The sequence below is a fragment of the Grammomys surdaster genome, unplaced genomic scaffold (assembly GCF_004785775.1).
Source record: "Grammomys surdaster isolate TR1022 unplaced genomic scaffold, NIH_TR_1.0 173, whole genome shotgun sequence".
NCBI lineage: Eukaryota > Metazoa > Chordata > Mammalia > Rodentia > Muridae > Grammomys > Grammomys surdaster.
Window position 1 is genome coordinate 2,100,146 of NW_021604621.1, and position 25,752 is coordinate 2,125,897.

Consider the following 25,752-nt stretch of genomic DNA (forward strand, 5'->3'; position numbering starts at 1 on the left):
ACATTTTAACTTACCCCCTTCTCATTTTTCTGTCTTCTCTACTGTCCTTAGTCCCAGTTTCTATTCATCTTAGCCATTGCCCCAAGTATTTATTTTATTGATAATACTTAGCTATATTTTCATTTAAAAATAACCAATCCCAAACCATCTTTAAGAGAACAAGAGTTAATGCTTAGATCCAAAAAGTTTCTGACCTTGTTTTAGACTGGTAGGTTGTGAGATTAGATGAAAAAATTCAATGATCAGCTTGGCCTGTGTTTCTGTATACAAACAATATCCCATTTTGTACTTACTGCACATGTGTGATTATTGGTAAAATTGTGCTGGATATATCAAGTCCTTCTTGTATTGTTTTCTCTGTCCTAATTCCATTAAATATACATAAATCAAATCACTGCTCTTTGGTACTACTAATAAATAACTCCCTTTATATTTCTTCCATTGTATCTTATTTAACCCCAAACACTTTTCAGTCAGCCTTCAGCAAACGGCTGCAGCATGTAATTATCCCTACTCTTCCTGAATTTTCTGTGCTTAAATGATTTAATCTCACTGGATTTCATCCTTACTACTTGTCTTCCTTGGGAAAAACAGCTGACAGACTCTCATAAGTAAACTGCATCTCTGTTGGCTTGTTTTTACTTTATGATGAACATTTTCAAATAAAAGCAAAAGCCAAAGAAATAATGTAATGAACTTTCACATATGTGTCAACCAAGTATGAAATTACTAAGATTATAGTAGCACATCCTTGATCTTCTCCTGTTTTTCAGGAAGGGAGTGGTCTCATTTAACTTAAATATCAAAATTATACCATTTCACTTACAAATGCTTCAGTATTCATATCTAACTAAATGGAAACTTTATACAGAAACCACAATGGCATTATAAGACTTAATCATGTTAAAAATAATTATTTGGATCATCTAGTTCTTAGTCCATATTCACATTTCCTCACTTGAATAGAATATTGTTTAATCCCCTGCTTTTCAGTTAACTTTCATATTTTGAAAACAGTCCAACTCATTTAATTTACTTTTACTAAACACTATTTCTGATCCTTCCAGATACTCTCTCTAACATGCCTGTTATTTTTAACTTAATTATCCTCTTCTTACTATGGAAGAAATATATTACTTTGTATTCAATGCTTTAAATTCTTTGTAGTAAATGGTAAGCGTCAGGAAAGTCACAGGACTTTTCGTTGTGTTTTGTTATGTGTATGCTTAAGGGAGAGCCAGGATTTGGGTTACCTGGGCCACCTGGGCCACCAGGATTCCCAGGTTTCAAAGGAACATCTGGTCCAAAAGGTGATCGTGGTTTCCCAGGACCTCCAGGTCCTCCAGGACACACCGGCTTGGATGGGCTACCTGGACCAAAAGGTATGGAGGCTTTTGCTACTTTTCAATTTGTTTTAAACTTTCATTGATGTTGAAACCTTCGTAAAAGGTTATGGGTAGTAAGCAAGCCCATGATGCCTGTCTGCCACTGTTTGGATTTTATTCATATTCCACTAGTTTTTTTCCATTTGTCAAAACAGAGGATATATAATTGCCTCTTGCCTTTTGATCTATTTGTTTTATAAGAATTACTCCATGTAATTTAAATTTTTTTAAAAAAAATCAGTGGCCTAGGATTGAATTGCATTGATTAGTACTTGTAGGAATGGATTTTTGCCAACCTTTTCTGATTACAACTAATATCACACATGTTCTTTAAATGTGTGCAGGTACAACAGTAGACTAGAGTAGCAAAAAATAACGTTCTCAGTAAAAGGTAAAAGAATCTATGGGTAGTGTGAAATGTCTCTCTGTCTGAGCCATTTTATACTCCTACCAATGATGAATAAAGCACTTGTCTTCTCCAACCCCTTCGCAACTATGGTTAAAACAAAACAAAACCAAAAATATTTCCTGGCTTTTTCTAGCCTAGTGGAAGTAAGTAGCTTTATCAGTATAATTTTTATTTTAAGGCATTTCATTGTAATGTTTTCAATTACACAGAAACATTAAAAAGAATTGTACATCAAAATGGCTATCTGCCTGCTGCTTAGGCTCTATATTACATTTTGTCTCATTCCAAATTATTTTTAAATAAAAATAATTCAGATAATAGCTAGAGATAGAGCTCTACAGAAGGAAACTTGCCAAGTATGTGAAAAGACCTGGATTCATTCTTCAGCCTAGTTCCGTAGAATACTAGGTAGAACACACAATACCATGACTGCCCTATATATCCATCACTGATGTTCTACGATGTTTTATTATACATATTTTGTATGACTTTGTCCATCTATCCATCTCTAAATATAATCATTGATTTCTTTTTGATGAATATCAAAACAAGTTGCAAAAGTGGTGCTCTTCTCCCTAAATACTCAGCAGGTAGATAATAACTATAATCCCAAATGTGTCTATGTATTTTATTTCTATATAAAATCCACAGATGTAGTGACAAATACAATATAACATCATATATTCCAGGGCTGGGGATGCAGCTCATTGTAAGTGCTTTTTCCTCCCATGCTCAAAGTCCTGGTACACACACACACACACACACACACACACACACGCACAGAAACTGTCCTTATTCCAGTTTCCAATTAGTGTGTAACAACCATACCAATATTGTTATGAAGCTCTTTTAAAATAGTGTTATTCTGTCTGTCGTAGAATCCTTATATGTGGAATCATGCAATATGTTCATTCATATAAAGTATCTTTCACTGAGCATGTCTTTAGAAACGTTTCCTCACTAGTTCTTATTTCTAGTAAATTCTGCCATTGTTAGGATACCTGGGCTGGGTCTAATTGCTGAGTATTATGAGAGAAGCTGTTGGAAAAGTTCTCTGAGTCTTTTGATGGATATATGCTTTGAGTATGCTTATACATATAGTTCAGATTAGAACTGTGTTCATAAGTGTGTGCTCACTTGGATAAGAAACTATTAGATCTTTGTCCAACATGGATTGCCACTTATAATTCACACTAATATAACATTTTCAGTTAATCATGATTCTCCCCAATATTAAAGTTTTACTTGCTTTGTGGTATTATCATAAATTACAAATCTAATTTAATTTCTCTGATGACATAGGATGGCCAGGTTTTTTTATTGGTTCTTGTGGATTATTTTTATTTACCAGTTTGAATTGATAGGCTGTTCTGTGTCTTAGGTTAAGTTGAAGGTGTTCCTAGTATACCCTGAATACTTGTCGTTTTTTAGAGTAAGCTCAGGAGTATTTTATTCCTGTGTTGGTTCCCTGTTTGTATTCCTAGAGTATTTGAATGCAAAGTTTTGATTTTATTGTTTTATTTATGCTTTGTTAGTATAATTTTGTGTCTTATCTAAGAAATATGTACCTGCCAGGAACTGTAAAGACATTCTGACCTATGATATCATTAATCTCAAATACTTTGAATTTATATCACTTATTTAAAATAGAAGCCCAACAGTAGATTATTTGGCCATTTCTATCACATCAAATACTGTGTATAGATGGGACCTTTTCTGTGCTGACAAGCCTGTTTCACTCATCTGTTTCACTATCCTTTAACTAGTATCCTATTGTTTACACACACATGCACGCGCACACGCACACGCACACACACACACACACACACACACACACACGATCCCATAATGTAAAAAAAATGGTTTTTTAAAAAAAATTTAAACTATAGTATGTACTTTTCTTCTCAACCTAGTTCAAATGTCTGTGTCCCCTACTATGAGTAAATTAACTACCATTTTAAGACTATTCCTGTATACAGTTGATATCATTTCCCCATTTCTCTACTACTTTAACCTTCTTGAACTTGATATCTTTAAATATAAAAAGAAATAGGTTTAACATCACTAACTCAGCTGATTTTATTTCATTGTTCAATTTGCTAAGAATAGAATTCTCATGATAAATATTTTGGAGAATTGTCTAAATTAAATTTATATTCCTAAATCATGTTGAATTGATTTTCATTGAATCAATATACATCTCAGCTTAATTTTAGCCAGAATGGGTTTTGTTGAGAAAATTCCCAAAATAGTCAGAGACAACAGAAAATTCTTTTATTAATACCTATACATCTTTGACTAAATAATTTTGAGTGACTATAAATCACTCAAAGTTGTAGTGTTTTCCATCACTTTATCTTTCTCAACTTTAAGCTCATAACTAAAAATTACAAATCAAGTATTCTGAGTGATGGTCTTTTTAAGAAAGATAGATACCCACTAACTGTTTTGAGACACGCTTTTATGAAGAAATGAACTGGAGTCTATTTGAAGCATGAACTTTTTTACCATGCATTTGCTTGATATTTTAAAGGAATTTTAGGATTTCTAGATTTTTAATAGTAAAATCACAGTAGAGTTTGGAATGTTTTGTTTGATTGTTTTTAGTTTTGTTTTTGGTTTCCGACAAAACTCGCTATTTAGCCCAGCTTGGTCTTGAACTCATTATTCTCCTGTTCCTATCTCCCTAAGGATGAGATTTGAAGAATGAAAGGTATTGGGTCCTGCTTCAAGTATAGTTTTTAACAGGCTAGAAGAATTAGTATTTGGGCATCTCTTTCTATGCAAATCCTTCATTTGTCCAGTAGTTATATTCATATGCCAGACTGTGTAATAATTGAGTCACTAGAAACACAAAGGCATAAATTATGCTTTTGAAAAATCTCAGAAGTTGCTCTGTATTATTAAAAAAAAATCTAGATCTGTGGTTTTCAACCTTCCTAATGCTACAACCCTTTGATGCAGTTCCTCATGTTGTGGTGAACCCCAACCACAAAATTATTTTGTTGCTAATTCATAATTGTAATTTTGCTAGTGTGATGACTGGTAATGTAAATATCTGTTATGCAGGATATCTTATATGTGACCCACAAATGTTTGTGACACACAAGTTGAGAACTGCTGATGTAGATAGTATTGATATGATGGTAGTTTTCTCGTTGATAACTTTTATGAATGAGTGTAACAATTAAGTTTTGAATCAATATGTTATTGTCAAAACTTAGCTAGCAGACTACAATACAAAATTTATCCAACATGGGTGTGGTTTATGCTCAGTGGTAAATTACTTGTATAGTAGGTGCAGGACCAACATCTCCAGAATCTTCAAATATTAGACATAGTTGGAACAAATATCAGATTTTCAAACTCAATGACTTAACTGAAAAAAAACAAATTAGTGTGTCATTTTTCAAAACAATATGGACACCAGCAATAAAATTAAAAGTTAATACACATGATAAATAGAAAATATATGTAAGCTTGAATATCAAAACTTAATTATATGAATAAAAGAATAAAAATGATGACTTTGGGAGCAGTCTGTTTACCTCTCATATTACTTCTTTCCAGGATCTCATTTGAGGTCTTTTGGAGATGTAGGATGGGACAATATGCCCGAGTCTTTTGAAAGAATATTTTAATCAGGAGAAATAATGAAGAAAGTACCATGACAAATGAAATGATTTATTTGGATGTATTAAAATTAAAAACTTTTGATAGTAACAAAATGTTCATTTCTCAAAATAAAAAAATGTGAATAATATATTTATAACAAAACCATAAACTATTAACAACCTGATATTTTGAAATTGTTTTTTTTAAATCCTACATATTAGTGAGAAGTCTGGCTGTTGTCAATTATCCCCATTTATAAATATAAATCATTTCAATGGAAATTTAAGTAATAATCCAGAAGCATTTCATGTAACTGATTTAAAACCTTAGTATTTACCAAATATACATTAGTGCATGTTAAAATGTCACTGATATTATGACATTATAATGCCACTGATATTGTGAACCTGTGCAGTGACAACAAGTGGAGTAGGAGAAGTGTTCTGAAGCATACGTATGTCCATGCAGAAACTTAAGATTTCTTTTTTTGTTTGTTTGTTTGTTTTTCGAGACAGGGTTTCTCGGTTCTCTGTGTAGCCCTGGCTGTCCTGGAACTCACTCTGTAGACCAAGCTAGCCTCGAACTCTTGAACTCAGAAATCCGCCTGCCTCTGCCTCCCAAGTGCTGGGATTAAAGGCGTGCGCCACCACCACCATCGCCCGGCTCCGAAACTTAAGATTTCACAATAGTGTTTTCATTAATCAGTAAGGAAAGAATGAATTCTTTCAAATTGACATGAATAAATGATCTCACAAAATGAACACCTAATGCATAATATTTTAAAATGGAAGTTAGAATTATAAATATTATAAATTTGAAAAGTAAGTTTGGAATATAAGAAAATATATTTTAAATGGTGTAAGTTTATAGAATTTCAGCAGCTATTTTAAGTAAAGCAAATACAGAATTACAGATAGAAAATTGAAAATGCTGTAGTGTCCATCATTAGGTGATTTTTTACTTGCCACCCTCATCTAATGAATATATGGTACTTAGTCTTGACATTATGTTGATGGGTATAAAAATAATCCCAGTAGAATGGTGTCAGGAATTTATTAACATTGTTATTTGTAGCCCATGTCACTCAATAGGAACAGAAAACCTTTATTTTTCTTGCACAAACAGAAACATTAACGAAGAAAGGGTATACTCATGGCCCTTAAACAAACCTTAGAAAATTAAAAATATATTTATTAAAAAGTCAATACCAGGGGCAGGGGTTCAGAGAAGGGGGGTAAAAATAATTCAATAACAGAAAAATTAAATAAGGAAATTATACCAGGAAGATAGTTATGCTTGAAAAAATCCTAAAGTATTTAGAATATAACTGGAATATATAAATAAACCATGAACCAAAGAAGACATCCTTAGAAAAATTAACTAATATGTCTAATTGAGTTAATATGAATATAAAATGTATCTAGTGGATCAAAATGAAGTCTTTGTGCTAAAAATTATATTAAGCAAAGAAGAATCTTAAATTACTATTTTTTAGAAAATGATAAAGATAACTTGAAGAGAATGTTTGCAGGATAATATATATCAATTTATATGAAATTTTAAAAAGGGAAATTTATGTGAATCCAAATGAGTTTCTTCAAAAAGTTCAATAGAACTGATACACACATGAATCCAAATGAGATCCTATGAAAACTCTAGTAAAACTAGTAAGCATTGAGCCAAGATGACCATGTAAATGGAGCTATGTGAAAAGTGAAAGAAGAGTGAAAGTGGAGACATCATTGCAGTTCCATTGCAGACATTAAAAGAATAGCAGAAGGCCACAACAAATAAGTACATGCTGATAAATGGTAACAGAGAAAGTGGACCAGTAACAATGTATTGATAAAATTTATTGATGATCATTGATAATGAAATTATAGATTTTCTTTCTAAAAATGAGCTTGTAGTTACAGTTCATCTATCAAAAACAGAAAACAAACAAACAAACAAACAAACAAACAAACAAAAAACCCTTCAGGTCCAGGTCTCTGGGAATTTGTATCAAACATTCTAAAAAGCAGTAATATTGTCTCTACACAGCTTCTTACCTGGTAGAATACTGTGGCTTGATCACCTCCCAATCGTTATAAGGGTAGGATTACTCTAATATCAAATCCAGGCCAAAAAAAAAGCAAAACAAATAAATGAACAAAAAAACACAACAAAAGAACTCCTAAGTTATAGGCCAAAATCTCTGAAGAACAAATAGGTAAAAATTTTTCCAAACAACAAGAACACATCAAATATTACAATACCTAAAAAGTAACTCCAGCATGACCTTCAAAAGCATCACGATCTTTAGACTATAAGCTGCTTTGACATCTGAAAAGTATCCAGTATAATTTTCTATTTCAACAGCCCAAACAATTACATCTATACTATTACCTTAAATATTCTTAAAATTATTTGATAAAATTAAACATCCATTTCTGTAAAAAATACTTTTTATAAATTTATGAACTCAAGAAAACCTGTTAGCTGCCCTTTGGACTCAGCATATGGTGGGTTGAGGCAGATGAATTGTCTCAAGTTAAAGGACATCCTAGAGTACTTGGTTTCAGGCCACAAGGAAGGCTCTGTTTCAGAAAAAAAAATGAACCAAGTACAAATGTCCATCTCTCTTTGCTTTGGATGTGATAACAAGAGCTGTCTTAAGCTCTTGATTTCATGACGTTTCCTTCCTGATGCACTCTACCCTAGAACTGTGAACAGAAATGAATTCTTCTCTAAGTCTTTTGTCAGTTATTTTGTCACACTGGTTCATTTTCTCCTTTTCATAGTCACAGACCATGGCCCACTGAATGGAGTCAGCTGCTTTTAAGGTGGACCATCTCACCTTAATCTAGTCTAAATAATTCCCTACAAGCCTGTTTAGAGGCTTGGCTCTAAACCCTGTTAAGTTGATAATCAATATTAAGTTCCATGTGATTTGAAAATAAAATAAATTCTCAGCTCATAGACAGTGTAAACATTAGGGTATAGTCAATTTTTGTTTTATTTTAAGTGAAATCATAGAACAAAAATCTATATGATCATAACCTAGATAAAGAATTGTTGAATAGGACACTAAAAAAATCATCAAATGGAAAACTGCTAATTCGGACTTCATTAAAATAAAATATTTTCATTTCATGTATCTAACAAAGTATTAGTAAGCATAATATATATACAAATCCTTAAAACTCAGCAGTCAGAAACCATTTACCAAATTTAAAAGTAGAGTTAAGAAATGTTGGCAACAATTTAAATATATTTATATTTCACCCCTAAAAGCATTCAAATGGTAAGAAGATGCATGTAAGAATCTTCAATACAGTCATCTGCAAAATGTAACTTTAAGCAACAATGAGATAGATATATAACTATAAGAATTAGCTTTCCTTTTGAGAACAAGAAAAATTGCCAACAAATATGTAGAATAATAGTTTTCACACAGCTAGTTAGAATCCAAAACAGTGCAGCCACTTCAAACTCCAGCACAGGACCAAGGACAACTTTGAATATGTTGTGCTAGTGTATTAAAAAGTAAATCACAGTCTTACTCTCTGAAACAGCAAAATCATTTCTAGGTATTTATTAAAGAAAACTATGAAGCTTTGCATAAAAATCTGTAAGTCTCTGTTCATAGGAGCTTTATTCATAATCAACAAGAATTGGAAACAGCCCAAGTGTCCATCAAACAACAAAGACTAATACAATGTAGTGTATTTATACAATGAAATATTCGATCTGTAGTGTTAGAAATCAAGTCCAGGACCTCATGCATGCTAAACATACATTCTAACTGCTGACATAAATCGTAGCCCAACATGTATCTTTCAAAAATTTACACAGTCAATTTCAGTAGGAAAATAAATCTTTTCAACAAACAGTGCTAAAACAACTGGATATCTGTATAACAACACGCATAAATGAATTTCAAATGCATCATATTAAGTGAAAAAAAAAGACATACTCAAGAAGCTACATACTGCGTAATTGCATTTGAGACATTCTGAAAATGGAAAACCTGTAAGAAATAAAGTAGTCGAGTAGTTGTAAGAAACTTGGCATGTGGACAGGGATCAACAACTGATCACCAATCCTTTTGAGGATCGGTGAAATGGTTCTAAATCTGGATTTTAGTGGCAGTTATACAACTGTATACACTTCTCAAAACTCATCCAAATGTGTGATGAAAGAATAGGTTTTTAAAAATACAATGTTTTTATTAGTTTTTTAGAAATTCATACATACTATGTAGTTTTCTGACTCTTGCCTAGAATGCTCTCAAGATCTATCCTTTACCTTCCTTGTCTCCCAATTTTCTGTCGTCTTAAAAAGTAATTCACTAAGTCCAAATGTGTGCATCTCATATACTCAGGTCTATTAGAACAGGAACAACATACCACAGGACACACCCTTAAAGAGAACTGACTTCCCCTTCCCTAGAAGCCATCAACTGTCAATATCTCCTATGCCAGGAATGGGGGCATATGAGCACAGCTTTTCAGCCCTGAGCAGGACAATAGATTGGTTTGATCCTGTGCAGGCAACTGCAGCTACTGTTGGGTCCCTAAGTGCAGCTGTCCTGTCATATCTAGAAGACACTGATTTTCTCTGGACATTCCTGATTTCTGGCTCTTACATTCACTTCTATCCCTCTTCCTCAGTGATTCCTAAGCAAATCTTAATAGATGTAGTAATTTTGAAAAGTGTGAATGACAGGGAATTCAGAGAGTGAAGTTTCAAATGTCAAAATATTGTAGGCAAGATGGGAAAATCTTGAGCATGTTTTCAGCCATAATCCTAGTTAATAAAAGAGAAGATGTTGAAATTTATCTACTTCTCAGCATAAGTGATTAAAAACTATATTTTTATAACCAAAAAGTTATCTAGTATGAAGTAGGTTGTAATCTTGTTGCTGTTTTGAGAAGACAAGTACTGACATTGACTTCTGGCCTTGTGTTAAATAAGACTTCAACTAGGAATGGGATTTCTGCTTTGGATACTTCCTTGTCCTTTTCTTCCTGGATAAACTAGTCTTATTGCATCTTGTTCTGCCATGTATGGATGATACCCCAGGGAGGTCTGCTTTTTTCTGAAGGGAAGCAGAGGAGCAGTCAATATGGGTGAAAGGGGAGCTACTAGAGGAGTGTGGGAGGAGGGGAGGGAGGCAGAAACTGCTGTTGGGGATGTATTGTATGAGAGAAGAATGAAGGAAATAGAAAAAAAACTACTGTTATTTTCAATATGTAAACTGTGCTTTTTAAAAAAGGTGATATTGGACCAAATGGACAACCTGGCCCAATAGGGCCTCCAGGGCTGCCAGGAATTGGTCTTCAGGGACCACCAGGACCACCAGGGACTCCAGGGCCAATAGGCCAACCTGGTAAGATTACAGTAAATGTGCATCTTCTAGGACTTACAGTGTATATGAATGTCTTCCAGTAATGTAATTTAAGAGGTAATCCATGTATGTATATAATTGTATCAAATTGTAAATTATAGGTCACAGCATCAGAGCTGATATAATACTTGATATTTTCCCCTTCTGTTCATCTAAAAATCCATCTATTCTAATAATAAAATTTGATAATTGCAGTTACCATTACCATAGAATCATTGAACAATACAGAGTTTTAAAAACATAGACCTCAAACTGTTCATGCTTATTATTTCAGACCAGAATAACTGTAATGCAGTAATATACAGGACTTGTCTGTAGAACGTATTTAAGTTATCAGCACATTAACCATTGTTAGGGTTTCACAAGAATGTTCTATAAAAATACACCATAGGCATTTTACTTCCTTTTATTTAAAAGGAGTAAAGTCGATCCCCTCCTTTTTGCTCCTCTACTGGAAATAACTTTGTAACTGCTCTTTTTTTTCAATTAGATACTTGTAAAGGTTTTGTAAACATGTAACTAGTGGTTTTACCTCCATAGATAGGAATCATATGGCTGTTGTGTATTTATTTGTATGAGAGTGTGTACTAATTGTGGATTCTGAGTGAATTCACATTATCTATTTACTCAGGTACCATAAGGAACATTCTCAGCCCTACATTTTGTTAATTGTAATGTTCATAAAATGAAAACAAACATGGGACATTTTTTAATTCCTATGAACACATCAGAAAATTGAATACAATTCAGATGCACATATATTGAACATAGGTATTTTCTGACCTTAAATGACACCAAGTATGTTGTTGGTTTTTGCATTAAGAGTTTCAAAACTATAGTTAACAGTATAAAACACCCATAAGGGTTATTTTTATTCATGTACTATTTTAAAACTCAATTTGAAGGCACATTGTACTTTTTACGGCCCCTGGCATGTTGTTATTACTGATTGAAACATAAAAAAACTTGGAGTCATGTTTTGAACGAGGTTGCTATAAAGAGTTGCTTCACCATTCACGAAAAAAAGAACAAAAAATGAAACAAAACAAAAACAAAAATCACTCTGCTTAACCTGCATAGCAGTGCAATCTTGAAGAAAAACTTATTTTCAGTTCTATTACAGACTTAAACTGATATTTCGCAAAGAATGATTTCATCACTTCGTCTGTATTTTGTTGTTTCTTTTAGTTTGAAAAAGTACATGACTCTGTAGAAGCATTTTGAATTGTTACATCACAGCTGCATGCAAATTTTAAACACTGTTAACAAGCATCTGAATAAAATATAAAATTGTAATATTTATTTTAAACTATAGCTAATACTTTGCAATTGTTTCATCAAAACATCTATTGTTCTATTTCTATACTGCTTTCTTCTACCCCCAGTAGCATATGTACATATATTATAAATCACAAAGACTGCATAGTATCAGAACAGCGACAGTTAATAACTTTTAATTCACCCTCATATATTTGCCTGTAAATATTTTCTTTGCGGTAGACTTTAGTATCAATTGCATTCAACAGTTAACAAAAAATAGTTATTCAATGGATTCTCAATATATAAATTTATTTTAAGATAAATGTTATTATCATCACCAATGCAAAATATTAATTTAACACTTTTTAAACTATCTTGATTCTTATATAGAAGGGTGATCAGCGAGAACACTACTAGTATCTTGCTAAACCTGTGCTATAATGCATGACAGAAACTGACAGTTTATATACTTGTTTTCTTTTGCATCAAAAATGTAATACCAAATTATAACATTAATTATAAAACTTAATTTAGAATAAAACTTAAAACAAGATAATGCAATGGAAAACTTAATGCAAAATAGTAAGAACTGATTGTATCAAATTGTTAAAAAAACAAATTGACTTATTTGATAATTGTTCATAAATTGTTATTTTATGCATTAATAATTGGTAATGTAATTGAACAGTGAAAATCTACCTGTGGTCAGTGGGCCAACGACAAGCATAAGGTGTTAACAATCTACAATGAGATAAACTTTGAGAGTGTGCATTCAAATATTTTACAAATTTAACAACTTAATGCTATAATCCTATTTATTGAATAGTATAACCAGAAAGCTGGGCTCTTTTTTCATGGCTTTGGTAAAAAAAAATTGTACTTAATTTAAAAATTAGTAAAAAAATAACTGAAATTTTAAAAATTGCATTTTACCAAAACAATTTGAGGAAAATTTCTCTTCAAGAAATATGATTTAAAATGTTAAAGCTGGATTTTCATTAATCATTTTCACATGCGTGATGGCTAAAGTTTCTGTAATGTACTCTCCTAAGTTTATCCTATACAGATCATGTCACTTCTTTGCTAGAAAAATAACCAGATCTATCATGTGAAGACTCATCAATACTTACGTTAATATGTTGTTAACTAGGCTTACATGGAATACCAGGAGAAAAGGGAGATCCAGGACCCCCTGGGTTTGATGTTCCAGGACTGCCTGGAGAGAGAGGTAGTCCAGGGCTCCCTGGAGACCCCGGTCTTATCGGACCTCCAGGACCACCTGGTATCCCTGGAAGAGCAGGTGTCCCTGGATTTCCAGGTAATGTTTAATAATCTGTCTGACTGTCGATCAGTTAAACTAATATTAATATGACTGACAAATAATATTCATATTGTATTTTATGAATTGATACTATCTATTAAGGAAGAATGTTAAGTGTATGAATGTGTGACAGTACCAGTTATATATTACTATATAATAAATGATCCAAAATGTGATGGTTGAAAGTAACTTTTCAAACATTTTGCTTAAGATTCTGTGCATCAGAAATCAAGGAGTGCCTTTAACAGATTATTTTCTATAATTCATGTGACTCCAATAAGAATGATTAGAGTGGACGAATCCAACTCTATGATGACACTTTTCTGAAACTTGGGTATTCTTTAGCTCATGTGCCATCTAATCATTCATAATACCTCTTCTCATCGTTTTATCATCCCTCCATTGCAAGTGGCTTCCAAAAGAAAGAATTTCATGAGACAAAAAAGAGGTCCTGAAGAGCTATCTCGGTGGTTAAAATCACTGCCTGCTTTTTGAGAGAACCGGGGTTGAATTCCCAGCACTCAAGGCAGCTCTCTACTGTCTGTAATTCCAGTCCCAGAGGATCAAGTGCCCTCTTCTGGCCTCTGGGGGTACTACATGTACATAGTGCACAGAACAGACATATTCAGCCAAAACATCTATACACATAAAATAAAAATAAAAGCGTGCTTTTTGGAGGGAGGGAAGGACAGAAAGAACGTAGACAGAGGGAAGGATGGAGGAAGGGAAGGAGGGAAGAAGGAATGGAGGGAGAGGGAGATAGAGAGGGGGGAGTTAGTTTCAGGGCACCCTGTTTGGTGAATTATTTTGTAGCCTAGAGAGTTGTACTATCTTCTGTGAATATCTGTGAGTTTTGTTCAGGAGTGAGTGCTAAGAAAGGGTAAAATCTCACTGAGCTTTCCTTTCATTCCTAGTTTTCCAATTGATATCTTTAAAAGTCCATCTTATCTTTTCAAAGTCCCAAACCAGGAAATTTAGTAACTGATATTTTCCAAAGGTGTCAAAGGTGAAATGGGTATGATGGGACCTCCAGGCCCACCTGGACCTTTGGGAATTCCCGGCAGGAGTGGTGCTCCTGGTCTTAAAGGTAAGAGCTGGAGTTTACTGACATATATGTGTAACAAAGAAAGTTAAACATTCTATTCTGTCAATACAGGTTCTGGTTTCCCTATTTTAAAACTAGCAACGCTTAGTATTTTGTTTCTTTGTGATGTGTTAATTAAAATGTCTTCTTTTATATTATTATGAAATTGTTAAAGAATAAAATGTATTAATAGATGCAAAAGATAAAAGATAAGAATATATTTTATTTTTATTATTTTAGACATTAATACTAATAAAAATGCTTACAGTTTGTTGATTTACTTTTGAAAACGTTCTTTCAAAAAATTGTTTATTTACCTTATAATCGTTGCTCCTACTCCTGGTCCTCCCTCCCATGGTTCCTCATCCCATTCCTCCCTCCCTTGCCTCCAAGAGAGTGCTCTCACCCCATTAGGCCCCTACTTTCCCTGGGGCCTCAAGTCTCTTGAGGATTAAGCACATCTTCTCCCATTGAGACCAGACCAGGCAGACCTCTGCTATAAATGGGGCCTCACTGGACACTGTATGTTCCTCCTTGGTGGCTCAATTGATGGGGTTTAGGTTAGTTGAGTCTGCTGGTCTTCCTATGGGGTCACTCTCCCCTTCAGCTTCAATCCTTCCCCTAATTCAACCATAGGGGTCCCTGACTTTAGTCCAATGGTTGGGTGTCAGTACCTACATCTGTCTCAGTCAGCTGCTGGTAGAACCTCTCAGAGGACAGCCGTGCTAAGCTCCTGTCTTCAGTCTCTTCTTCATTTTTGTCCCTACAGTTCTTTTAGACAGGAACAGTACTGCATCAGAAATTTTGACTATGAGTTAGTAACCCAGACACTCCATTTGAGGCCCATGCATGAGCCTGTAATCACAGACCAGAAAGCAGAGAGATTATTACCTGAGTTTATAAACATATATGCACTCAAGTCATTTATTGGCAGACATTGTTATGTACATGTTTTGAGTTTTGAGTGCTTAGAAGTTTACCTAAGTTATGAGACGTATGATAATTTTACATACATTAATTATGGATGAATAAATTTGATGTGTTTTGTTGATTTTAGGTGATGATGGCATGCAAGGTCAGCCAGGTCTTCCTGGCCCTGCAGGAGAAAAGGGTGGTAAGGGAGAGCCTGGCCTTCCAGGTCCTCCTGGACCAATGCATCCAGATTTCCTGGGATCGAAAGGAGAAAAGGGTGAGCCTGGCTTACCAGGTAAGTGAATATTCACAAATGTTATTTGCGCATCTTAGATTTAATTTTTGGAAGGGCACAGGCTAACAAGCACACACAGTCATATGGATACTAACAAATGCCCTTTCAGTGAACTATATATTATATATACCCAGTTCCTGAAGTTTGATTTTACACGTATTTATTCATGTATGTATATATTTATGTATGGTGTATGTGTATGTATGTGTGTATGTGTGTGTGTGTGTGTGTGTGTGTGTGTGTGCGTGTGTGCATGTAGAAGTCAAAGAACAACTTTCAGGAGTTGGTTCTCTCCATCCACATTGTGAATTCCAGGGATTGAACTCAGGATGTTGGGCTGTTCACAAGCACTTTTACCTACTGAGCCATCTTCCCTTGACCTTGACATTTTATTTTTAAGCACCAGAGAAGTAATTTGGAGTTACAATGTTCAGCAAATCAATTAGATACATACAATTTTGATAGTGAATATTTTCACTTGATTCATGATGATTCATTGATTACTTTCTGCTAGAATATTTTCTTTATTATTTACCTATGATTTACCTATGGAGTTTTAAAAGCAGATTTGGGGAGCTGGGGAGTTGACTCAGTGAATTGTTTGTTATGCAAGCATGAAACTGGAGGTTGGATCCCAGAACCCACATAAAAGCAACACAGGTACCTGCCTATAATCTTAACACTTTTGAGAAAGAGATAGGTAAGCAAACTCTGGAAGATTTTTTAGTGAAGTGAGAGACCTATCTTCAATAAACAAAGGAGTAAGCAATCTATAAAGACATCCAATTCTAACTTCTGGCCTCTGTGTGTACCTGCAAAGACATATGAGCAAACAGACCTATTAGCATGTGTATACACACATACATAAATACATACAAAGTAAATACATTCATAAATAATATAAACTTAAATACCTTCCGGTTTCCAGAAGTACCACAGAAGCATAGAAAGAGAAAAAGGTTTTTTGCCTAGAAACCGAATAATGGTGAATAGTATAATGTATACAATGAATTTAAATTGTAAAAATATTGGTTTCTTTTCATAGACGTATAATGTGGTTCATCAAAAACACAATGTATATATAATATATACATATATATGTATATATATAAGTTAATGTATAAGGCATACATAGAAAAGTAACATAATTTTTGAAAAAGCACTTGCAGCTTTTTGTGTTCTATCAATGTTGTCAGTTGTAAATGTGTGTGTGTGTGTGCACATGTGTAAGTAAATGTTATAAGCTTCTCACTGAGTATGATTTAATGAAAATTTTAATTAAAATTATTTTGTATGTTAAAGTTTTTCTAAAAGTACCAAAAGAGGTAAAATTTAGGATAAGAAAAATGAAATGTCTTTCTAAGTTATCTCTTCTTTTAAAAACCAGATTCTGATTTCTGATTAGCTGATTGGTTGGTTTATATATATATATATATATGCTACAATACCCATGTGAATGACAGAAGACAACTTATACTTCTCCACTATGTGGGCTACGAAGGTTAGACTCAGGTCTTTAGGCTTGGTGGCATGTTCCCTTATCCACTGAGTAGTTTTACCAGCTTCTGGTGTTATTAGTTGTTGTCTTTTAATCGAGTTTTGCAAATTATAGGGCAGGAAAATATACTTGACTTCTACTGTAAAGTTAATAACAAGAAAAGACTTTGAGACAGAAACAAAGAGAAAGTTGACTTTTTTTAATGGTAGACAGTAAAAAATGGAGAAACTAATAGTTCATAGCATATCAAATTATCACCAATTTGGCCACTGTTATTGTTGATACAAGTAAGTAGGGCCAAGCATTGAACATTATTTTGTTGTTGTTCTTGTTTGAAATGCTGGAAATCAAATCTGATTATGAGCTAGTTCCCATCCTATTACTTTCCAGGGACATCTTAATAATTCATTACCCATATCTGTATCATGTTAGAGACAAAGATGCTGCAACTACCACTGCCAATTTTAAGAAAGTTTGTTACATTATTCCCAAAACTTGGCAGACACCCTGGGGAGCATCCTTACCCTTCCAAGTGCTATGTCAAGGGTTGTTTCTATCCATAACATTTTATCTTCCCTAGACATCATCTTCAAGTTGATGTCTGTTGTATATTTTTGGTGGTCTTTTCATTTTCACTTGTCCTAGGAACTTTATCTTCTTGATTTGGGAAGTCAATTAGACTGTCAGAACATGAACTATTGTCACAGAGCACAGAATTAGGAAAATGGTTAAAGTGCAGCAGTCTCCCAACACAGACAGATAGACAGACAGACAGACAGACAGACACACACACACACACACACACACACTCATACACACACACACTCATACACATGCACAAACACAGAGCAGAGACAGAGACAGACGTAGAGAGATAGACACAGAGAGATAGACACAGAGAGAGAACACCAGTTTCTCCATTTCACTTACATACAGTTCAACAGTTAAGCAGCTTTTTTAGCAAAATTATTTGGTTTATTTGTAAGAATCAACCTAACTTGATTTTTATGCTTATCTTTGGAAGGTATTCCTGGGCTTTCAGGACCAAAAGGGTATCAGGGACTACCTGGAGACCCAGGACAACCTGGACTGAGTGGACAACCAGGATCACCAGGACTACCTGGTATGTAAAATACACCACTGTGGCACTTTGATGACTGACAGAGATCCCCGAGGAAGTATTTGTGTCTTTCTCCAGTTTAATGATGATCTGGATCTGTTCATGCTAAGTGCGGCTATGCTTGGAAAAATTGTTGACATTTGACTCAAGTTTTAATTGAGAAGATATATAGGACATTTCATTTTGCTTATTCAGATTCATATTTTTCTCACAATATAATATATTTAGAACTCTGATTCAAGTAAGGTGCTATATTTTATTACAAACTCTCCAACATATAAATACAATTACCTGGTAGAAGCATGACTAAATCACCTGTTCCAGTTGTTTTTGGTTCTTTGTTGACATCATACAAGTCCATTATTCTGCAGTGTAAAACACATGATTGCAATTTAAATTTTTAAAACTTTCAGAAACAAAAGTTTCACAGTCCTCTTTGTAGTCTGTTATAGCACAAATGCTCTTACAGGGAACAAGTTTTTTATCCTTGTTTTTATCTTAATTCTAATAAATCTTTCAGTTGTTTTATTTTAGTTCAACCCCAAGGAAGTAAAAAACAGCTGATTTTTATCCTCTTAAAAGAGCCCTGAAGGCCAACTATTTGCCATCTTATTCATATATCACATTATCTTGATAGAATCAGAAAGATTCACTCCTTGAATCTTCCCAACATCTTCTGAATTCTGTACCTAAAGCTGGAAGTCACTGTGAAAAAAAAGAAAAAGACATTTATTTATTTATTTATTTATTTATTTATTTATTTATGGTAAGATACCTGTGTGTGTAGGTGACATCACACAGCTCAACTCAAGCACCGGTGATGTTCAAAGTAGACCCCTCAATCACATCCAGATCAATCTAGCATCTCTCCATCAACGCAGGAGCCCTTCTCTCTCTCTCTCTCTCTCTCTCTCTCTCTCTCTCTCTCTCTCTCTCTCTCTCGCCTATCATAGTGGGGCTCTGTCATGACACAAACCTACTGCTGAAGTTTTATTAAACATTCTTATATTGGATTTATCTGTGAGAACAGAAAGTGGGTAGTTATACATGTGCAACAAAACAGAACATCAAATGCATGGAATTATTTTAGGAGTAGAACCTAGGTGCTCAAGTAAAATTGCCTTTATCTTTATGAGGTTGAGTTTAAAGATCTGTATTAACATAATTATATTCTGGTATGACGCTAAAAAAACTTCTGAGGTACTCCTTGCCTATTTCGCACTGACTTATGTCTGTAGACTATAATGCAATGAAATTATTTTTTCCAATGCCATGATGCCACTTTCATTGCTTTAATTTTATCAATATTACTTTTCTAGGTCCCAAGGGTAATCCTGGTCTCCCTGGTCCACCAGGACTTACAGGACCTCCTGGACCTAAAGGAAACATCGGTGACATGGGTTTTCCCGGTGAGTAATGAAAAAGTTAAGTCATTTAGTCCTATTAATATTCACCATTCCCCCCTCCTTTGAGACAGAGTCTTGTGTAGCATAGACTATCATTGAACTTGCTACATAGCTAGTTCTTCTGTATCTACCCCCAAACTACTGGGACTATAAGTGCTTGACACTATGCCATGTTTATAATGTATGAAAGATCGAACTTACAGCTTTATTCACACAAGGCAATCACTGCCAATTGACCTATGACCCAACCTCTTTTTATCAGAAAAGATGTTAAGGTCTGGAAATGTAGGTAAGTGATATTATATATGATAGAATGAGTAAGGCACTCTCTACTCTCTAAAATAACCATGTATAGATCTCTCACTACAAAGACATATTTGAAGTGAGGAATAAAGAACAGAATTTTAAGAAATTAAAAAGTTAGAATTCACAAACACATGTGTTCTCTAGCTCTTTTTTTTTCATCAAAATTTCTTTAGAAATAGGTGATTATATAAGCCTGTGTGTGAGGCTCATTGTATGTAGTCAGTTTGCCAAATTTTTTTCCGAAGATAGTTTTGCTGGGTCACAGTCATCTTAGGTTTGACATGAATAAAGACTATCCTATTAAATATTATACGTCACATATTTTTCACAGGCCCTCAAGGTGTAGATGGGCCTCCTGGACCTCCTGGAGTTCCTGGACAACCTGGCTCTCCAGGGTTACCTGGCCAGAAAGGAAATAAAGGAGAACCTGGAGTTTCAGGCATTGGTCTTCCAGGTCTTCCTGGTCCAAAGGTAATCCTATTCTGATCATGTGTCAGAAGCTGCAGCTCTTCTTTAACTGTGTTCCTTTCTAATTCTTCACTAAATGAACTCCAGAATGACAAGGCATATTCAGAGCAAAGGATGTGTTCCTTCCCATTTCTCAATAAATAATCTTTTCTTCAGTGATAAATGACAATACTGAAATCATCATTTTAAATACAGTGCCATTTTTTCTATGTTTATCACCTTTCACAAACATGTATTAAATTGTTTGTGGTACTGTTTGGCCTGGCCAAGAAGCTTTGCAGTATTATTCATCAGTTTTCCCCCATTGATTTAATATTGCCTTAGTTGGAAGAGCTAAATAGATAGAAAACCTGAAGCACTTATTTTATACTCTCTCATACTTACTTTGTTAAAATGTTCAGCATGTTCAAAACTTCATTTAAGCAAGATGAGTAAGGTCCAGCACTCAATACAATACCCAATACAATCTAGTATAATACAGTACATATGGTTAACAGATTACTCATCTTAAAATGTTCAGATTAATTTTACATATGTGCTATGTAGATTTTGTTTGGTTGGTTACTTTGTTTTGATTTGGTATGTTTTTGATACCAAAGTGCACTCTCTGTAGCTCAGACTGGCCTGGAACTCACTATATAGCCCAGGCTGGTCTTAAATTCTATATCCTACTACACCTTAGCTTTCCCACTACTTGAATTACAGGCATGTATTACTACATCCAACTCTTTTAAGCACTGTTTCTACAAAATGTGCATGCCTGTGTTGCATGCATGGCCACACGCGCAGGCGCATGCGTGCACACGCACACATACACACACACACACACACACTCACATACTCACTACCTCATGCACATGCACACACAAGAGAGGGAGTGAGAGAGAGAATACTGGCAGTAACTCCGTTTGGATAATATCATGATTACATGCTTACATCCAGACTCATAAGTATGCATGCATTTAATATGTAGAAATTTTTGCACCTAAAATTTATTTAAATAATCTGTGTCAACTGATTTTTGTTTTACATTTTGGTTGATACACTCTATTTATATGCATTTATAAGAGAATAATAAATAGTAAAGCATTATAATGTTTTGATTTGTGTATACATTGGGTAGTTTCCCTTAAATTTTTTATTGTTTGATAATTTCATGTATGCATTTTAATCAAATTGGCTTCATTTTTTCTTCCCATTATCTCCTACCAGTTTCTTGTTATTAAAAAAAAATAGTGAGCTTATTTGTGGATGGTAACCTCTCAGGGGCCACATTATTGAAGAAAGCTGGCTCTTCCTCTCCCAGCATCCATGAATTGCCACAAGCTCCTTTGCAAGAGGTGGGACTTCATGTCCACGCCCCCCTCAATGCACATATAATCCATGATGGGATTTTTGTCTGGCTCTATTTTGTACAAGTCTTGCACATACTATCACAACTGCTAAAGTTCATGTGGACAACTACCCTGCTGTGTCCAGAAAACTGTCAAATTCCTGGTTAATTTAAACTATGTTTCAGAAACACAGAGACTTATGCATTATATTCAAAGTTATGAACCATGTAAATTTATTTCATCTATCTGGCACTATATGCATACTTGTTGCCCAAACCCTCTGCTTGACTCTTCTGTTTATTTTCCATAAACTCTAGTAACCAGAATTCTACTCGTATTTATCATTCTCTGATTGATTTCAATGAACATAACATTCCCTGGCTCCATTCATGTTGTCATGGTGACATGTTGTTTTAGAGCTTACTCGGAGTTTAGTGCACAGCATTTCCTTTATCCATTCGTCTGTTGGTGGACACATATTCTGGTTATTTTGAATAGAGTGTGGTAAGCATCAGAGTGAAGATATTTTATTTTCTTTATGTACCTAGCTAAGAGCAGGCCTGCTGGATAGTATAGAAGCCCTACTTGACAGTCTTTCATTACCTTTCTTGGTCTAAGGTAGGACTAGAACTTTTTTTTGTAGTAGTAGTCATCATCTATGTGTGTGGTTAGAGCAATAAAAATGCATCTCCAGATAAGGACTACAACTTCCAACTGAGGGCTACCATTGTAAGGTTCATGTTACTACTCAGAAGAATATGGGTTTTGTCCTATCCAATCAAAAACTTTCCATTTGTTGTTTCTGTTTTTCCTACTGGTATTGCTTCTTCAATTTTAAGATTTCAGATGAAAAGGCAAAGATTAGCTTTCCCATTAACTTTGATATTATCTATAAAATAGGACAAAGTATAGCCATAATTTGAGGACATAGATTGTAGTATTGGAAGATAAGATATAGTAAAGACTGACTTTGTTCAACATACTTAGCTTGCCAGTTTGAATTTTATCAAGAGAAAAGATACTAAATGGAGTTCCTATTCTGCACAAACTATATGTGATACAACAGTATCACAACCTTAAAAACAGTGATAATATCAGTCTTGTTAAAGTTTGCTATGTTTCATTTCAAAAGCCATATCAAAGCTGAGTTTCGAAGGAATGCAAAAATTTGCAACTTCACTGTACTCAAGTCACTCCTAGCTTTGCTAAAAGTACAAATTGACTTGAATTTTGTTTTCCTATGGAGATATATGAGATTCCTGATCTGATCTTTTGATTTTCTGAATCCTCTCCTCCTTATTCATTAAAGCTTATCTTTTCTGAAACCCAGAGTTTCCCCAGTAAATATTAGATAAAGCTTAAGCTAGTAAATTTAATGCATTTCAGAAATCTTCATGAAGTATTTAAAATTTTCTTGCCAGGAGGGTGATAAAAAATTGTCTTAAGGAACAGAGGTAATACAGTTTAGAGACTGGTATCATTTGTAGAATTTAACATACTTTACTAATCATAAATAGAAGTGGGTCGGGTGTCTTCCAGGTTTGCCCCTAACTGAATATTAGAATTTCTCTTTGTTTTATTTTGGTATATAAATTTAAATCATTCATAAATAGTTGCGGCCAGGCTAGGATGAAGCTCCATGGTAGATAAGATGCTAATATTACATAACAACTAATGTGAAACCAACTCAAGCCAAGTTGTTATTAGATACCCACTTTGTACCCCCAAAATGTGCTATGTGTTTGGTTCATCAAGGGTCAGGAAAATACATACATGTTCAGCCCAACATTTTTTTTTTAAGAAAAAAGGCAAGAAAATGGTCACTAATGAAAAAATCTATCACCATAATACAGAAATACAAGCATTTCAAATGGCAAATCTTATTCACCCAAACAAGTATAAGGAGGAGACATTTTTAGACGATATTGAACACTAATGTGCTGTTGAAGAGGCTATGATCCTCATGAGCAGAGCAGTGAGTATTGGGGTAGACATTTAGAATTATGGTGCACTGTTTTCATTAGTATTGAGGAAAACTTTAAAAACTGTTAAAGTAGGTAGGAATTCTTTTAAGACTGTACTTAAAGATATATAATGTAAATATTCATTGAGGAGAAATAGCAATATGTACATTGCCTGTGGCCACAAAGGTATTTTGAATGAAATTAAAGTTACAATTTATATATATGAAACTGTCACACTCATAGAGGAATATTAATGTAGCTATCACATGTGTACCTAGTCTTTTGACTTTATATCTATAAAGTTCATGGTCAAGAACTATATAATAAAATTATCAAAAACTGCAAAGGTCTCATGTTTATGTATTTTTTTGTGTCGAGCCACATTCATAGCTATCTTTGGCTACATGCCACCCATGAGCCACATAGATAGCTTTTCAAAAATGATTTCATGAAAGATACAGATTATTAGATGTTCACTGAAGCACTGGTAGATTGTTCATATTAAGATAAAGGCCATCTTTTTCACTAGAACTTAGTGTAGCAACTGGCTTCGTATAAACATTGCATTGCATTAAAGAATATTTCTATGAACACTACAAGATCTAAAGTCAAAATTCAGATTCTACAGCTTACTAACAGCATCACTATAGCATTCAAATGGCAATGTTATTTTTCTAATAGGATTGGTAAGAATTAGTGAGATTGATATAGCCACATAGCACAGAAATAGCATGAGCTCTGGAATCTGATAGACTTTGTTCCAAATCTTAATTCTGCTACTTACTAAGACTTCAGGCTCTTGACTACTCTGAGATTTGGCCTTCTCATTTTTTAATGGAGATGACAAGTGTATCTCAGCAGACCGCTGTGATGATTAAGGGCAGCAATTTGTAGAAAGCACTTAGTAGAATTTCTAGCATACAGTAAAAGCCTTATAAATAATATTCCATTTACAACCAAGGTCATGAAGAGACTTTAATTTTTTCTTTATTCATGTTTTCAGGGTGAACCTGGTCTGCCTGGATATCCAGGAAACCCAGGTATCAAAGGCTCTGTGGGAGAGACTGGTCTGCCTGGATTACCAGGAAGCCCTGGAGCAAAAGGTCAACCAGGCCTGCCTGGATTCCCAGGTAGGTGTTCCTTTCCCCTTTCCTTTCTCTTCCACTCTAATTAGTATTGGAAGCAACCTCGTACTTAGCAGAATTGTATCCTGTACTGGCTAGCAGCATAACCTCAATGTAGAATGTTAACATTTGTTTGCCCACATGCTTTTTTGTATGAAATGAGAACGAGAGAATGAGTGTTCTTGACACAGCAGGACAATATCCTGTGGGCAGAGACACTTGTATGGTGGAGCCTTTACTATTTTTGCAGGTGATAATGCACTCTGTCTAGCTCGTGTCTGCTGCTGATTCTCTTAGAACATTGTCCACAGGTACACAGCTGGTAGCTATTGGTAGAACAATTTCAGTGTTCATTCAGACGACGAGGACTGAGTCATTCAAGCAAAGAGCCTTAGCACTGTAGTCCAGTAGACAGCCTGACCTAGATTTCTGTATCTGTTGTTTCATGTTTCTGTGTAATTTTTAATTTGGCTTCTGAATTTCACAGTGGCATGGATAGGTCTTGGGTTATTTTTCTCTTAACCTTTTAATGGAAGTATAACATACGTAGAGAAAAGCACACAAGTGTTCCTGTCTGTAAATAAGTTTATGCCTGTGGTTTGGTAACTCTAAACTGAGTCTTTTAGAGACCTTGTAGTTTTTTTCAAGAAGATGTTCACATTTTTTTTCATGAACTCTCAAAATATAATGCTTTCTATCAAATATTTAAAGATTTACAGTTTTACAAACCATAAATAAAAAGGAGTAATCTAACAAATAATTGCTTAAAACTGAGCCACCAATACTGGATATGACCAACACATTTTTCAGGAAGATGTGAATTCAAGTAATCCAAGGTAGAAAGAAAGAAAGAATATAT

The 25,752-nt window shown here is 34.3% G+C and overlaps 1 protein-coding gene across 2 annotated transcripts in view; it reads left to right on the forward strand.

Moving 5' to 3' along the window:
- Col4a5 (collagen type IV alpha 5 chain) overlaps positions 1-25,752 on the forward strand; it is a 187,781-nt gene that overhangs the window by 124,677 nt on the left and 37,352 nt on the right. For both annotated transcript variants that reach the window (XM_028767456.1, XM_028767457.1), the window contains exons 29-37: positions 1,232-1,382; positions 10,670-10,783; positions 13,212-13,379; positions 14,380-14,469; positions 15,524-15,673; positions 18,196-18,294; positions 19,611-19,700; positions 20,335-20,474; positions 24,773-24,899. In XM_028767456.1, coding sequence (XP_028623289.1) covers positions 1,232-1,382; positions 10,670-10,783; positions 13,212-13,379; positions 14,380-14,469; positions 15,524-15,673; positions 18,196-18,294; positions 19,611-19,700; positions 20,335-20,474; positions 24,773-24,899 — 1,129 coding nt within the window. The remainder of the gene's footprint in view (positions 1-1,231; positions 1,383-10,669; positions 10,784-13,211; positions 13,380-14,379; positions 14,470-15,523; positions 15,674-18,195; positions 18,295-19,610; positions 19,701-20,334; positions 20,475-24,772; positions 24,900-25,752) is intronic.